This window comes from Pogona vitticeps, chromosome 1 (genome assembly GCF_051106095.1).
Source record: "Pogona vitticeps strain Pit_001003342236 chromosome 1, PviZW2.1, whole genome shotgun sequence".
Lineage (NCBI taxonomy): Eukaryota > Metazoa > Chordata > Lepidosauria > Squamata > Agamidae > Pogona > Pogona vitticeps.
In genome coordinates this window covers 271,322,691-271,341,039 of record NC_135783.1, presented here as the reverse complement: position 1 = coordinate 271,341,039, position 18,349 = coordinate 271,322,691, and the positions used below count along the sequence as shown (strand labels likewise).

Genomic DNA, 18,349 nt, shown 5'->3' with positions numbered 1-18,349 from the left:
AGCGATTTCATCGTTATACGAGGCAATCGCTATGCGAGGCACCACTGTACTGATTTTTGGTAGGTTTAAAATATTTTGATAAGTTAATTAAATGGTGTACTGTCTCTAATAGTCTACATGTAACACTGACTGCTAAGTCATATAGAGGAATTAGTTCTGCAGTAACTGTTTACATATATTGAAACAAGAAATATTTTTGTACAGTGGTGCCTCGCATAACGATGTTAATTGGTTCCAGAAAAAAAAAACGTTATGTGAAAACATCGTTATGTGAAGCACCATTTCCCATAGGAATGCATTGAAAACCGGTTAATCCGTTCCAATTGGAACGGATTATCCAGTTTTCTCTCTCCCCGCGCGGCTTGGATCTGACCCACGGCGGCTACCTCAGCCATGGCTGGACTCCCTAGAGTCCGGCCATGGCTGGGGTAGCCGCCGCGGCTCGGATCCAAGCTGCGGGGGGAAGGTGGTGGGATTGGGATGCCTTTCAGGCATCCCGGGCTTGGATCCCACCAACCGCCGGTTACCCTTCAAGCTCCCCGGTCCACCCCCCAGCCTGTCCCCGATGCCGGTAGCCTCCCCGCACCGCCTACCCAGGCTGTTCTCGGACACCTAGGTGTCCGAGAACGGGCTGGGTAGGCGGCGCAAGGAGGCTTTAAGCGGCGGGGACAGGCTGGGGGGTGAATCGGGAAGCTTGAAGCCTTCCCGCGCCGCTTACCCAGGCTGTTCCCGGACTTCTGGAAGTCCGGGAACGGCCGGGGTAGGCGGTGCGGAGAGGCTTCAAGCTTCCCGGTCCACCCCCCAGCCTGTCCCCGGAGCTCGGAAGGGAATTGTCGGCAAAGCGATTTTTCCCCATAGGCAAGATCGTTGTGCGATCGCAAAAGTGATGGCAACAAAGCCATCGCTATGTGATTTTTTCGTTAAACGGGGCACTCGTTAAGCGAGGCACCACTGTATATTGTTATTATGTGCCATTAAGTTGCTTCTGACTTAACAGTTCTATAAATCAGAGACTTCTGAAAGATCTTGTCAGAGAGTCTCTCCCCAATGTCATCTGCCTGACCCACCAGATCCTCTCAGGCAATGCTCCTCCAAATGGTCACTATGAAGTAGACCTGGAAGTCTTCTACGAGGGGTCGAGCCTTGATTATGGTAGTACCAACTCTGTGGAACCAGCTCCTCTTGGAGCAATGCCTAGCCCCATTCCTGCTAATAATTATAAGGCAGTTCAAAATACTGCGTTTAAAGGAGGCCTTCCACAATGATATCACACCTCTTCCCCTGCTCCTACAGAGATAATGTCTTTTTGGGGTCATTGCTTTTAATTTTTTTCACTGTTTAGTTATCCATTTATTCTTACATGTTTGTTCATTTGATTATGTTGCAAACCTTCCCAATAGTGCATTGCACTAACGGGATGGTAAACAAACAAACAAACAAACAAAATCATTAACAGATTTGCTCAGATCTTGCAAACTCAAGGCTGTGACTTCCTTTATGGAGTCAAATAATCTTATGTTCTATCTTCTTCTTTCATTGCTGCCTTCAGCACTTTCCCCCTTTATTGTATTTTCCAGTGGATCTTTCCTCCCTCTAGTATGTCCAAAATGCAATACCCTTAATGTAGTCATTACTGGTTCCAAAGCGAGTTCAGGCTTGATTTGATCTAGCACCCACTTATTTATCCTTCTGATGGTCTGTAATATTCATATAGGTTTCTTCGAGCACCATATATTTTGAATGAGTCAATTATTTTGCTGTCACAGGCTTTCACATCTGTAAATCATTGTCAAATACATCATAGCATGGATGATCTTGGCCTTGGTCTCCATTGATACATCCTTACTCTTAAAGACCTTTTCTAGTTTCTTCATAGTTGCCCTTTCAATCTGCTTCTGACTTCTTGGCTGCAATTTGCATTTGGATTGATGTCTGAAATGCGATATAGTACAACTTCAAACATTTTCAATTTCTTCAGTGTCAACATGAAAGTTATATAGTTTTTTGTAGTCATGATTTTGTCTTTTTAATGCTCAATTCTAATACTGCATCTTTCACATTCATCAGTAGTCATTTCAAGTCATTGCTGCTTTCTATGAGTAATACAGGGTCTTGCATATCTTACGTTATTGATTCCCCCCCCCCAGCTTTCACTCCTTTTTTTCCTGAATCTAATCCAACTTTCCATGGTATGTTCTGCATATAGATAAGCAGATAAAATGGATCCTTAGCTGAGATCTTTGTTTATTGGGACCCATTCTGTTTCTTTACATGCTGTTCCAGCAAAAATCCCTTGTCCAGAGAATAGGTTATATATCAGGACAATCAAATGTGGCATGCCCATTTCGTTTAGAAAGATCCATAATTTTTCATGGTGCACACAATCGATAGTTTTGCTTTAATCTAAAAAGCACTACAGTGGTGCCTCGCATTATGACGTTAATTCGTTCCAGCGAAATTGCTGTAGAATGAAAACGTAATAGGAAAATAAAAAGCCAATTAAAACGCATTAAACCTGTTTAATGTGTTCCAGTGGGCTGGAAACTCACCGTCCAATGAAGATCCTCCATAGGGCAGCCATTTTCAGTGCCTGTGCAGCAAGGAATCCGTCCCAGAAAACAGCAGGGAGCCATTTTATTTACCTGGTGGCCATTTTGAAACTGCTGATCAGCTGGAGGAAAATCGTCGTTTTGTGAAGAATCCGTTCCTGAAGCAGGGAACCGATCATCACAAAGCGAAAAAACCCCATTCAGATCATCGTTTTGCGATCACAATTGTGATCGCAAAAAGTTCGTCATAATGCGGTTTCGTCGTAATGCGAGGCAGTCGTAAAGTGAGGCACCACTGTATCTGGTTTTCTTCTGAAATGCTTTGTTGTGGTTCAGTAGCCAACATATATTTGCAGTACAATCTTTAGTGCCTCTTCCTTATCTGAATTGAGCTTGAACATCTGTCATTTACAATATGTGGAGTATGAAAGGTCTCTTGCAGTCTTTAAGACCACTTTGCTTGCATAGGAAATTAACATAATTATGATATACAGTAGTGCCTTGCAAGACAAATGCCTTGCAACACGAAAAACCCGCTAGACGAATGGGTTTGGCTAGGGTTTTGGTGCCTCGCAAGATGAACATTCCTATGGCCCTGCTTCGCAAGATGAAGCAGGGCCCGCATTGCTGTGGAGGCGGGGGCGGGGGCGCCCCCACACAGTGCCACTTTCAGTGGTCCCCCTTTCAGAGGTCCCCCGCCAGTCTTACCAGCACCATCGGAGCCGGGACCCAGCAGGGAGGTGGCAGCCATTTTGTTCTCTTCTCCACTCCCTCCCCGCCTCACAGCTGATCGGCACTGGGTCTTAGAAGCTTCCCCTGGCTTGCCCAGCACCGAAAAAGAGCTGGAAATAAAAAAAATATGCTTTCCCTCTGCCCCCAGGGAAGCCTATGAAAATGGCACTTTGCCATGGGGGGTGGGGGTGGGCGGCAGGCTCGCCCCCCACTTCCCCCACCCCACCCCCAGTGCTGTTGTCCGATAGTGCTGGGAACACTGGCGGGGAACCTCTGAAAGCAGCGGGGGGGAGGGGGGCCAAGCCTGTCCCCCCCCCACGGCAAAGCACCACTTTCAGAGGCTTCCCTGGGGGCAGGGGGAAAGCACAATTTTTTATTTCCAGTTCTTTTTCGGTGCTGGGCAAGCCCAGGGAAAGCTTCACAGCTGATCAGCTGTGAAGCGGGGAGAGGGGGGCAGGAGCAGAGAAGAGCGCAAAGTGGCTGCCACCTCCCTGCTGGGTCCGGGCTCTCAGCTGTTTGGCGCTCTTTTTCCTGCTTTTTGGGGGCTGCCAAGGCACTGTGAGGAGCCTGGCTCAGTCTACAGTACCTGGTAAGTGACTTTATTTCAGTTTTTTTGTTTTGGACTTTTTTCCCCCATAGGAATCCATTAATTAAATTTCAATGCATTCCTGTGGGAAACCGTGCCTCGCAAGACAAACTTTTTGCTGGATGGCTTTAACCGTGTAATGGATTAATTTCATCTTGCAAGGCACCACTGTTATTACTTCACTTTTTGGTGCCTCTTTTCTTTGAAATTTGAATGTCTATTAAATGCTTCCAAGCTGTTCACCATTGTTTGTTTTCCATATTTGTTGCCTTATTCTTGTTAGGATTTTAATAGATTCAATTTCTATATCTTGAAATAGTGCTATTAATGTTCCATCTATTCTTGGTAATTTATTTCTTCCAAGTACTTTGGCAACAGCTGTCACTTCACTTTCTAAAATTGCAGGCTCTACATCATAAGATTCTTCATTGAAGGAATTTGTTTTCCTTGCATCTTTTCTGAATAATTTTGCTGTGTATTGTTTCCCTATTCTCTTTAGTTTATCTGTTTATTAAGACATTCTCTTCATTTTCTTGGGTCTTATGGAGGTGATATCTCATTTTTCCTCTTTTGATGTTCTCTTCTATTTCTTTGTCTTGATTGTTATAATAGTTCTCTATATCCTATATAATAGCATCTCTATATAGATGCCAGTCACAGAAAGTTTCATTTAGGATTCAAATCCTATTTCGGTCACTCTTTATTTTTTTCTTATCATCTGTCATTAACAATTTAAGAGTTCAATGAATCATTATTTTATTTTGTTTCACTAAAGAAACAGGCCTTTTGTGTTCTTCCTTGTTAATGCATCTAGTTTTGTTCCAGAACTTCTCTGACTGATAGGCAATGTAATGGAGTATTGCAAATTTGTTCTTTATATGGATCTTAAATTCATCAGAAATGTCATTTAAATTATATTTTGGCACTAGACTCATTTTAGTGATTTTCTTCAGTATTACTCTAATTTGTGACAGTAAGAATTCATGGACTGTACTATCATCTGGTCTTGGTCTTGTTTTTGCAGACAGAATACAGCTTCTTCATCTTATCCTTCTAACTCTATACTGTATATACTCGAGTATAAGCCTAGTTTTTCAGCACAATTTTTTTTGCTGAAAAAGCACTCCCCTCAGCTTATCCTCGAGTCAGTGTCAAAATTACATGTTCTGCCCTGTAGTGCAGGTGTTCTCCGGACTCCCCCGCTCATCTGCGGGTGCCTGCAGCCTCTCTGGATGATCACCTGGGTTAAGTACACTGCTTTTCCACTTCCAGGACACTCCCATCCTCCTCCTTCTGCATATTCTATGTACCCACCTTCCTCCTCCCACCTTCATCCTCCATCTCCCTCCATCTTGTTACGCAGCAATAGAGCAGTAGATAAGTGCAGCATCCGGTATGGGTCCGCACTCCCTCCACAGGCAGCAAAGTGTATCTCGCAGCTCAGACGGGTAGTGTCTTCAAAAACATTTAACCTATGCCTCAATTAATGTAATTTTAATGGTATCTATTTTTATTTTTGAAATTTACCAGTAGCTGCTGCATTTTCCACCCTCAGCTTATACTCGAGTCAATAAACTTGGGTGCCTCTGCTTATATTCGGGTCAGCTTATTACCCGAGTATATATGGTAGTCTGTTTCCTTTGTATATTAACCATCTGGTGAAGCCCATGTTGCCTGAACAAGTTGCAGTGAACAAGTTGTTTATTTATTTATTTTATTTATTTATTTATTAGATTTTTACCCCACCCCTCTAGACAAAGTCTACTCAGGCTTCATAGAATTCTTTGAGTCACTTTCTTGCTTTGTTTCTGACTCTTAGAGGCATTCCTTTCTGGTATGTGATCAGTTTCTTCCTAGCCATTGGTGTAAAAGCTTCCAGTTTCTTTTTTTTAAGTATCTGCAGTTGGAGCATAAGTTTTCCGAGAAATCCAATCAATATTATCCAGTAAAACTTTGCTTTATAACCCCTAACTCTTTATGCTGCATTTCTCTTCACTATTAGAATCATGTTGTTTTTTCTGAGTTTGTCATTTCCACAGTAAAAAATGTGTGTGTCTGATTTGTATAATATTGCATTGTAATGTTTATATATCCCATTTGTTACTTAATGGTTTTCAGTTTATGTAGATTCATACCTCTCCCATTTCATGTTCCAGTTCATGTGTTACATAGCATCAGAATTTTCCTTTGCCTCTGTGCAGTTTGGTAATTACACACCTTTTCAGCTTTTGTTTTTTGGATCTGATCTGTTTGGATTTTAGTGGGTATCAGAGTTTAACAATATACGCAGTTAGTTTAGTTATTAACAAGGAATTTAATCTGTGTCCCTGCCTCCTACTGATCACCGGATCAGAGAGGGAAAAGAGGATGTGCCTTGATCTAATCTTCCCATCCTCACCTCACTTATTTCCTGGGAAATTTGTGCTGTTAAGATTTAGATCCTCAGTGTGCTCTATCCAGTGGTATCCTTTTATGAGTATGGATGTAGAGCAGTGGTTCCCAACCTTGTGTCCCCAGATGTTCTTGGACTAAAACTCCCAGATGCCTTCCCCACTAGTTCTGCTGGCCAGGATTTCTGGGAGTTGTAGTTCCAGAACATCTCGGGACCTAAGAATGGGAACTACTGAACTAGAGGATTCAAAACCTGTTTTTCCTCCAGATACCCTTTGCTGTCCTTCTCATATGCAAAAGAGAATTTTTGTGTGTTTTTATCTTTAAATGCAAGCATTAAAATATCACACATAAGATATTATGCAATGTATTTTCTTTTTGTATTACAGATACTTATGCTCAAATGTATGACTGAAATGAGTACAACTTGAAAGTGCTTAACTATGATCAGATTGTGCTTTATCAATGTATATATGCATAACATATCATTCAAACTGTATTATAAATGTAATTTAAAAAATCTTATGAGAAGATTTGACAATGATTTCTTTAGTAGAGACAATATGCTTTTCTTTAGATGTAGATTACAAGTCATATTTTTAATAATGTCTAGGTATTGATGACCTATTTTCCCTTCAATTTGTCATTGAAAAGACAAAGCCCTGCCCTTAGAATATTAATTACCTTTTTTATCACACAGGTTGTGCATTTTGTTTCCATGTTTTACAGAATAAAGCAATTATGGAACGTGTTACAATCTTGTCAGATACGGTAGTTGGTCTTGAATCATTTATTGGCTCTGAGAGAGAAACCAATCCATTATACAAGGATTACCATGGTAAGTTCCATCCTTAGCAATGCAAAAAGTCTATCTTAAGTGCTTCTAGAGCACTTAGCAGGTACCTGCCAATTGGAATATCTGCTATAAAGTATCATTGATTTCATTTTGCAGAATGCCTCTTAAATGGTTCATCTTGCTAGCCAATCTTGATTTAGACAATTTTTCACTAAAATGCATTAAGGCTGCAAAGGAAACATGGCAACTCCTTGCATGTTGTCAAGCCATATTAGCAAGGCATGGCTCAATCAGATGTACATCTCAACAGGCAGGCTTTGGGGAATTCACATGATGGGGAGGCTTGGCAATCATCTGACCACTGAGCTGAAATTGTCATGAAATCAATAGTTTTGATCTGCCAAGTTCAAAATAGAGTACATGAAGAACAGTTATATATTCCACTGAACAGTAAAACGCAGCTAAATGATACAGCACAAGGTAGAGCTTTCTGAGATAACTAATTAATTTGCATTATTTTTACTGTTTTTTTTTTTTTTGCAGAATCATATGGTGGCTTACACTAGAATATAAGGAATTTATGAAAGCACTTTTGTTGTAGAAATGTATTTCACTTCACTCTTTTAATAGATTATCATCAATAATTCCTAATGACCTGGTTTGTCTGACTTTTGCACAGATTTTGGTGGAAGTTGTTGGAACACAATCTGGGAATGTTGAAAAGATAGTTAGAGTCCTTTCCTGTGCCTCACTGCTCAGAAGTAAACCTCACTAAATTTGATCAGACATTGTCAAGTAAGGTGTGCATAGAATGAAAGCCTTGGAGACAAAGCACTGAATGACAGTTTTAGCTAATCCAAAACAAAGCTGCAAGTGTAAAGAAATAACTAGTGTTATTATTGTACATTACTGTTGTTCCATGGAAAACTATCCAAAGCCTGAGCTGCTTGTCTGAGTCTGTAAGACTGCTTTTCTACATATGGTGACAAAAATGCTGCTTGGATAGTATGGAAGAACCTTGTTTATTTCAGCCTGGTTAAGTCTGTGCTTTGTTGTGTAATAAGACAGTATTTTGAAATACTTTTATTGAGTAAGTAAGCTATAAAAATGACCAAAGATGCACCCCTTTTTCAACCCATGATGCCCATGTGGCATTAGTTTAGTCAAATGTTGTACTAATACATTTAATATTACAGCTCTCTTTCTAATGAGAATGTGTTTAAGAAAATAAATGTCTTGCATAATATGTTTGTTTTATTCTTGTTCTTTTCCTTTCAATATTGTGTTCTTGTTATTTTTTTTCTTTCCTAACCCAAATATTATCTTGTGTACACATTCTGAGATTTCCACAAACGTTTCAGCCAAGGCATCTGTATTTATTTTGTATTTGTGTATTTCTGCCCAAGGTTCACTGCCTTACCATGCACATGCCCTCGCTACAGTGGTCATTTGTCCTCCATTTAAAGAGCTGTCCTCCTTTTTGGTGACAAATGCCCACTGCTCTTTTTTTTAAAGTGTAAGTGAACACCCTATTCCACAGTGAGTATCCCTGGCTGCACAAGGACAGAAGAGGCTTTGATTGGTAAATTAAAGTACCATTAAGTTAAATGATTCAGGGAGCAGGAAGACATTTTATAAGAAAAGCCACAAACCATATACACTGATATGGTTACTGATGATTCACAGGAAGGATATGGCATGTTATGGTCATATATGAAATACAGGTATGAGGTCAGTCATTCTGAAAGTGCTGTTCAGACCATTCCTCTGGGAAAAAAACTGACTGTTGCCTACTAATATTTCAGCAAAACTACAGTGATCTTTATTTATATGCTTTCATTTTGTAAGCTTATAGAAAATACAAGGCAATGGGCATTTCAGAAAATTATTAAACATGATGCCTTATTTGATTTATATCCCATCTTTGCCTCAGTGCTGTGTTCCAAGCGGTTGCCTAGTCACAGTATTGTGCAACATAATAAGGAGTAATTTACTTTCATTTAAATTATAGTAATAATGCCAAAATGTAATGCTTGCATATGTCAGTTTAAATTGGCATATGCAAATTTAGTGAAAAAATGTCCACATTTTTCTGAAGAATTGTCTTCTTTTTGGTGTTCGTTGTCCTCCATGCCCATCTTTTTGGTGATGGAGCAGTTAGCACTCTAACCTCCACCATATATTATTATGTATTGCTAACAGCCCTTCTGTATTCATTTGTACTGAAACACTGGCTTGTGAAGACTTGCTCTGTTTTAAAACATAACCATATTTGATAGAATATTTGATCTTGTCATAGCTGGAAGTTATACCATGTTTCCCCCAAAATAAGACAGGGTCTTATAATAAGTTTTGCTCCAAAAACACAGTAGGGCTTATTTTCAGGGGATGTTTTATTTTATAGTCATGTCATCTTCTGATTGCTGCACAATGCTGCACAATGGTGGAGGGTGGGATTTCACTTGACTAGGGTTTATTTTGGGGGTAGGGCTTATATTACGAGCATGCTGAAAAATCATACTAGGGCTTATTTTCAGGTTAGGTCTTATTTTGGGGAAACAGGGTACTTACTGTAAAATAACTACAGTAACACTTTCAACTGTACCTATTGTTGATGGCTCCCTATTCACTCCAAGAATGTTCTGAAAATGTTCACCCAAGTTTGTCCAAAAGACAAAGAGCAGACAGAGATTTATCACTAACCAATGCGAGAAAAATTAATCTTTGGTAAATACGGTCATTTGGAATATGTGAAAACATTTTCCAACAAATTTATCTTAGAAAACTGAACAAATCATGTTTGTTCTTTTCCCTACTTCCAAATATATACTAGATGCCTGAAAAAGAACACTGTGTATTTTGCTGGCACTTTCTGACCAAAAGAAAATGTGAAGTTGTTTTTTAAAATGAAAAATATTTTTATCTCTGAGCATTGAAGGTGTTGTAGAGGGGATGTCAATGAATGCATGTGTACTGCCTTAATTCACACATACATTTCTTCTTCTTAATTGGCACCTCTTTCCAGGTAATGGCTCCAGTCCAGCTAAAATTAGTTACAATTATGTTCCATTGAAAATAGGGTAGTGCTAACTAACCTATTTTCTTGGCTTGAATGGGAATTGGTTACAGTAACTCTACCCAGCTTAAGGCCAATGTATTTAAGATTGTATAAATGAAGGGTACCAAACATATATATATAGCACTAAGTTTTGCAAAAGTGTTATTATGACATTGAATTATCTAGTGAAAATATCAATTTTTACATTTTTCACATGATTTAATTTTTTAAAATTCTAACTCCTGGTTTTGTATAACTGTGTAAATGGAGTTTTCCTAATTTCGCTCTATATATATTATATTAGGTAGATGTAAATCTAATAATAACGCTAATTTGCAAAAACTAAGATTGTATGACAAAAATGACATTTGAATAGCTCAGTGTTTTTACCTTGATGCATTAGATTTAAAAGTAATCTAAAAGTAATATTAACTTCAGTTGTTACATTTTGTAAAATTCCTCTCTTTTTCTATTGTGGAAAATGACCCTTTGGTTATTCAGAAACTATATTAAGCTGCACAGAAATCATCCAGCGTCCTTGTCAAAAGAAATCAGCTTGAGACTCAGTTGACAGAATGCAGACCTTGCAGTGTGCCTAGCATTGTTATAAAATTCCACCAAGCTCAATAGACATCTTGCATGCAGAAAATAATTCATGTGTGTGCATGCGTGTGTTGTTGCAACATTTATCCAAAAAACTATTCTGCAATTCTGGTTACTACAAGAGTTTTTAAAAAACTAATTATCAGAGTGCAAAACAAAATGATTTTCATATGAGCTTCACTGGTTATCAGTAGCCCATGAGTCTTGCTTTGCTGGCTGCTTACTGGTGCATTTAATAAAATAAAGATCACTCAGTGGTGCCGTGGGCAGCATGCAAGGTGATAGCCATATTTGCTTACAGTAAATACAAGAGAAAATCACACACAAACCGGCTGTAGTTTTGACAAGTATTAAGATCCCTCTTTACATCAGTACCTCTGTACCAAAGTGCAATTAGTTTTCCTCGCACAAGGATTTCTGTTTATCTTATTCTGCTTGATTACTTGAGTATAATCGCACGGTTTGCTTCATTGCTCCTGGTCGTAAGCTCCAGTTTTAAAAGGGGAGGATGAGTGTGTGTAAATATACTGAATTCTGCTGTAAGACATTAATTTGCGCATTTGGATATCAGCATTTCCTTAACTCTTTTCCTCCATTCCTTTTACTTTTCACAAGGTTTGGTTCACATACGCCAGATTCCTCGACTTAATAGCTTGATCTCTGATGTGTTAGACACGAAGGACCTTGCTTTTAGGTTGAAAAGGAAGCTGTTTGTGATTGAGGTAAGATTTGTTTTATATACAATCCAATATGAAACTAAAACCTTGCGTTGAATGTTTAATTATATTTGATTTGCATCAGCTGTTGCATAATCCTATAGCTGAGTTTTCAAGTTTGAGATGGTTCTATAGAATATTCTTTTTTTTTCTTAGAATGTTTCTGCATTATAAAAATTGGAGTATATAGAAACAATTCATATTATTTTTTAATGAACTTATAAAAAATAGGCCATAACCTTCAATAACAAAGCATGACATACATATTTCTAAAGATGTCAGGAGCATGTTTAAATAAATGTTAATGATTTGCTCTTACTTGTGTTGGCGAGTGGGGAAGTGTCTACATGTTATTACTGCAATTGAGGGTTTTTAATGTGTAATGCTGCCTAAAATTGAGTGTGGTATGAGGGATAAATGTCCTTATCAGTATTCAGAAACCATTTCCTTTGCATTATTGGAATCTCCTTTCGCTTCTCTGTGTCATTTTAAACACAGTATCATTTACTAATACCCTTTAGTAAATTTTGTTCCAGTTTTAAACTTTTTCCCCCTGACAGTCTACAGTCCACATGCAGTTTTAGAAAATTTAATTTTGTTTTAGTCTTTCTGGGAAGCAAATACACATAGAACTGTTAAGCAATTCAGGCTTGTGTATTTATTAACCAAATAAGTGCTGAGAAGCTAAAAGAGATGGCTTTGGGGGGGGGTGAAGGGATAGTGATCAGTACAGTCTGTGCAGCTTTTAAACAAAGACATAAAACAGCCAAGCAGCCCTGACAAATCATTTAGTTTAATCTCTTTTCAGATGAAAAGCTGTTAAGCAGGCCACTTGTCTTAACTGCTTGAAACCATAAAAGGAAGAATTGCCACCAATATATTAGCATATTTTTTACTTCATCACGAAATGATGGTCAATGTGGCTTGGCACTGCTTTGGTATTTCGTATTTCACCCTTAAGTGACCACTTTGGCCCTGATTTGACCCTCTGCCCTCTTCAGCTGGCCACTTGATAAGATAACTTAAGGCTTCTCTTTCTCTCTCTCCATCTCCTTCACTGTTTCTCCCCAATTGAAAGTTGCACTAACCTATAAAATGTTGAAAGAAGCTTAAGGAGTGACAAATTAAAGTGCCCTCCTTCTAATAATAGTCATCAATGTCCTTAATTATCTAGTCCTATTGAAGTAGTTAATAGTTAATCAAGAAGCCAATTTTCAGCCAGGCCACTCCCTTCAATGGGTACTTGAAGTTTCTCAACTAGAGAGCTACTCAATTCAAAAGCTACTTTAATGTATAATGTATGACTCTTGTGTCTTTTTTACCGTATTTCTTTTAAGAGATGGCAATTCCTCTGTGGGATTTTTAATTCTGAGGAAAGAGTACATTTAACCAAGCTAAACACTATGCTAGTGTAGTCCATTTTAACATAATTTCACATCATCAGAAATGTATTCATATTGTGAATCAGTTGAATAAAGATCTTTAATATTCATGCTAGAGTTTAAAATGCAGAAACTGTAATTGTTTTTATTGATACAGACAAACAGGCAGTGTATTTTCCTACTGTGTTAAATTTCTATTTATTATATATTTGCATGTATTTTTTTTCACGATGAATCCTGAATCAGAAAATATTTTTCCTCACTACAATGTCATTTGTTATTTGCTTGTGATATGAAAGTCAAATTCAGCAGCTTGGTTTAAGGAATTTATGTAGCCTAAGGTTAAAGACATTTGATGTAGTAGTGTTAAGGATTCTTTTTAAAACTGTAGAAATGCATAAATGACCTGCTTTAATAATTTCAGCTGTCCTTATTTAAAACTGTGCTCCTTCTATTTTTTTCCCCATTTTTGTGAAGAGAAACCTATTACTGCCTAACATAGTCTTTGAATGTCCAGCATTGCCCTCCATTATTTTTCTTCTGTTCATGTTTTTAAACTGCAGCATCATTTCCCTATCGAGGGAAGGGCAGTGTAAATATAGCTTGTGCAAATTCCTAATGCAAATGGTTGACCAAAATCATAATTATATTTAATAATTCAAGGAAAGGAAAAAATAACATCACTTAGAAATTACGATGGAAAGTACTAAGTAACACACATTATAATGCACAGCAGATCTGTATAGCTGTGTGTCATTTTAAAAGAGAGTAGAAAGAATATCACATTGAAGCATTCTTCAGCCGAACATTAAATGAAGAGGGAAAAGGTTGTAGACAAGTAGTAGTACTCAGTACTACTATATAGTCATTGTGCTGAAAGTGTCTCTGAAAAATGGTTTAAAAGTCTAAATAACTCAGGTTATTTAGAATAAAAACTGCCTCCATAGCATTTTCATCATTACCCTACTAGCAATAAAATAGTAGCATCTTTAATGAATTCCATTTAATGCTTCGTTGTTTTGTTATATGAATCAAGTATTCTGTAATGTTCTTTGCCATGTGCTGAATAACAAGCTGCTTAACTGTCATGTCTTCATTAGACTTTGTTTATTATGCAAGCTGTTACTTTTAGTTGTTAGGGACATATTAATACTGAAGTCTAAGACAGAACTAGCAAAGTTTGTGTTCTTTAAAATTGATGTGTAATGTATGTATTTTTGGCAAGGAATATTGTGATTTGTATTTTAAAGTAAGTTTATGTGTATATTTTTGTTGCTAATTTTTTTGCTGAAAATGAGATGATGGCTTATTCCAAAATGTTTACCTGTGATTTTTTTTTTTTTGCATGATCCATATTTTATTAAAGAAGTTCCAAGTGCATACCTCTTTTAAAAGATTCACAATTTTGAAGTTAGCTTGTCTAATCCTATTTCTTCCTACTTCGGAATCTTAATTAGAAGGAGATAAAAACCATCATTTGACTAAATTATTGTCTTGAATCTGTAGCAAAAGGTATAATCCGCAATTGGGCCAATTAGTGTACCCCATAGTTAGCTATGCTGAGGCAGGCAACTTGATTAGATCTGACACCAGCCTAGTTCCCACTGTTGTTTTGCCAGGTATGATGGTCAGACTTCAAAGGGCTTGAGGCATCAGCAGGGCAAGGTTTGGAGGCCAGCTTAGGTCCGGTGGTTAATCTCTCTGCTAAAACCACAGCAGCCATCACACAAAACAAGCTTACACGACACAATCATGCGGTATTAAAGTTTAGGTTGAGTCATGCCAATTTGCCTTTGATTTTCTGATGATTGAGTAAAAGATGGCTACATGACTAGACACATACTAAAAATGTACTGATTAGGTAAGTTCCTCAAATATTTCAAATTTTTTAATATTTTTTTCAGTCAAATAATATGACATACTATTTATTTCTGATAGAGGTGTTTGAAATGCCATGTGTATTTAGTGTGCATTAAAATAACAGATCTTTTGACACATCTCATGCTGTTCTTTCATGTACCATGTTCCTCATTATTGAAAAGCATTTTGTACATTTTTAAAATAATAAGCTATTGTATTAACTCCAAACAAAACTGCAAAAGAACTAGTCTTTTCCGTACATTTAAAGTTATTCACACAAACAGAATTTCCTCATAATTATTTTCACTTAAATGCTGAGTAAAATGCTGTGCTCTTCAGTTGATTTGATTACATAAATGTTCCTTTCTTCTTTTTTCTGATTTGTTGAAATGTTGCAGTAATGGTGACATGTTTCAATTCTGAGGAAAGCCTAGGGCTACTTAAGTATTATTCCAAATGATTGAAATTGCCGTCTTGCTGACTTTCCTTTAGGCAGCTTTAGGCCTGTTTACTTTTGCATTTGTTTCTCATGTTCCATTGAATTCGGCTAGCAGTAGGTTACCACCTGGTTTGACAAAGTAGTTGGAATAATAGTTATAATTCTGTATCTGTTTGTATGTGTGACTACTTAATTGTCTCTTTTGCAGCTTAGAACAATGTGAGACTTCTAAACAATTAGTAAATTAATGTAACTTCTATTTCTTTAAGAATTTAAACATTTTCATATTAGTGCATCTTATTTTACGTCATCACTATGAATTACAATCTCTATTAATACCTATAATATAATAATATGCAAATCAGAAGACATTTTAGAATTTGCATTGGGAACAATTAACTAAAATGCACCAGTATTTTTAAATGATGTTGATTGAGTTGTGGGATATTTTCTGCCCCCAATGGAAATTTCAGTTCTAGAACATTAGTACAATCGTTGCACTTAAAATTAGTGCTAGGGTTAGTAAAAATTCAGCTGTTTTGTGTTCTGATCCAAATGGAAGAAGTAATAATTTCCACCAGATGGGACCAGCCTCCTGAAAAACTGAGCATATCACTGATGTTCTACTGCATATTGTTTTTTCAAAAACATCTTGGGTCTCTCTTTTTTTTGTCCTGGCCTATAACGTTGACGGGAACAAGAAAGAAGACATTAGTTTTCTTGTGCTACATTTGCCTTGGTTCTTTTTTATTTGCTTAAAGATATCCTCTGTACATGGCAAGAGGATGCAATTTGGGGAAATTGTTTACAGCTGTTCAAGTGAGAGCACTGCAGAATGTCTACCTTTAGGTCTAATTCTGTCAGAGTTGTGCAGCAAAATGTGATTGTGGGGAGACTAAACTGACCGGTTTTGCATGAGGGCTAAAACAGAGTAAGTGTAGTAGGTTAATGTAAGACTATATAAGTCCTGGAAGATGAAGAGTAAGTATCAAAGGCAGTAAGGGCTAAAGAAAAAGCATTAATGCTTTCCTGTCTCTATGATGCTGCATGCTCAGGGATGAAAGTGGGAGACCAGGTACAAAATCCAGCGGCTATTTTTATCCATAGCTTTTCTTGAAAATTGCCCCTTATTTGTGCCTAACCTGCCTTATCTGACCTTGCATCAGTTGTTCTATCTTCCTCAAAAGAGGAAATGCATAACCTTTCAAAATAACCTGAATACATTTTTGCTTTGTCCTGTGCTCAATATTTTTATATTCTTCCCCCTACTACAGAAAACAGAAACAAAATATTTATTTACATTGTATTCTATATGATTTTTTGTATAGAGTGTGGCATGGAAAAGGTACGTAGGTGCTGCATTCTACAGTGAGTTCATAGACCAGTTTGGAGTAAAGTACTATTTTTTTTAAAAAAAATGCATAGATAATTTCTGTGAATTCAGACTAACTTGTAGGAAAAGCAAACATACTGCAGAATTCGTAATGTCACAGGATCTATGTAGGCATGTAGTCTTTCTATGGTTTAGATGTATGTGAGGGCGGGAACAGGGTTTCAGTGCATGGCCCAGAATCTGAGCTACAAATATTCACCTGAAATGAACATGGAGCCTGTTACTGGCTGGAACAACTGTATATTTGTAGGCTCTTTGCACACTTTCAGAAAGAGTTTGTATGCATACTTGGTACTCACTATCAATCAGATGTGCATACATCATATAAAGACACCCGACCACCTGATACAAAGTCTATTTGGAAGGAGGTATGTCTTTGCTATGTCAGTTATTAGAGGTTTATAGATTGTATTGTATGGCAGTTTAAATAAGGTATTGATGTCCTTGTTATACTAGTCATGTGAGGACATATTTTCCATATATGTTCTGCTCCAACACATGGTTCCAGGGCTTCATTTGTGTTTCATCTGCTCTAGACCATGAATGTGAACCTCCTAGGCTAATTTTGAGACATTCCCCAAAATCACACTATCAAATTTCAGCAACAGATTGATGTACAGGAATTGAATAAAGTTGGCTCATTTCTTGCCTTTGATGGCTTTTCATTGTTTCCTGCCTATATGTCTTGTTTCCCACAAGTCAGTGTGATAGCAATCTACTGCCATGTATTTAAAGGAGTTAATAAAATGCTTGCTTTGAATGATTTTCCCTTATTGCTCCAAGATTTCAGTGTAGCTTGTGGCAGGTTCTGGAAGGATAGATGAGCTCCCAGTCCAGTCATACCTGTCCACCCTTGGTCCAGAATATCACTGCTCCATGGGTGAAAGTCAGTTATGTCTGTCACATGGTAAAAAAAAAAAAAACAACGCTTGCCCATATGCCAGACTTCTCTTCTGCTTTGCACCACTCTCATTCTAACATGGAGAGAACCTCAGTAGCAGATTTTAGTACTTGCAGAGGTGAGGAGACAGGAAAAGTATGTTGTGTGAGCAGAAGTCCTTTGGAGGTCCACTGATCAATTACTGATAAACAATATTGGTGGCCTAAATTGTCTTACCTGGTTAACATGGTTGTAACATAAATGTCATAACTTTTAGTGGTGTGTTGCCCCACGTTGAGAAGTAATCTTAGACATTATCAGCTGCATACTGAGTTGTGTGACTCAGTGTACAATTGATAATGTCTGTGGTGATTTCTTTAGTTGGGGAAATTTCCCTCCAAAAGTTATGCCATGTACACAGCTATACAAGAGGGTTTTGGTCACTATATCAGATAGTGTGTTTTTGTTTTCAAAGAGGTAACTGTATTAGCTTGTCTCAGAATATGTAACAAAACCAACCAAAGAAAAAAGCATTGTGGTACCTGGAAATCTAACAGATTTATTCTCTTCCTCAGATACATGGAGAACAATATGCATAGGTGTATACATACAGTAACTATACATGGTTATATGATTGGGAATCTGGTAAAGGGGGGTAAAAAAAGAGTTAATGAGTTTTCAAAGCAACAATACCATTATTACCTTCTGTGTAAACCTGTGCTTAATTACTATGTGTCTGAGGAAGCAGCAGTCCATGAAAGCTCAAACTGAAATAAATCTCATAATCTTTAGGGTGCCACAATGCTTCTGTTTCTCCCTCCCTCCCTCCCTCCCTCTCTCCCTCCCTCCCTCTCTTAGTTAACTCTAAAACTGACTAAAATAAAATATTACTTGTACATTAATTAATCATGCATTAATTGTGCCATCATCACACCAGGTTTACTTGCTCACTCTCCATTACTTC

The 18,349-nt window shown here is 37.7% G+C and overlaps 1 protein-coding gene across 2 annotated transcripts in view; it reads left to right on the top strand.

The window, feature by feature from the left end:
* The window catches only part of ELP4 (elongator acetyltransferase complex subunit 4), a 226,181-nt gene that overhangs the window by 98,794 nt on the left and 109,038 nt on the right, over positions 1–18,349 (top strand). For both annotated transcript variants that reach the window (XM_078384023.1, XM_020795613.3), the window contains 2 exons: positions 6,988–7,096; positions 11,331–11,437. In XM_078384023.1, the coding sequence (XP_078240149.1) occupies positions 6,988–7,096; positions 11,331–11,437 (216 nt within the window). The remainder of the gene's footprint in view (positions 1–6,987; positions 7,097–11,330; positions 11,438–18,349) is intronic.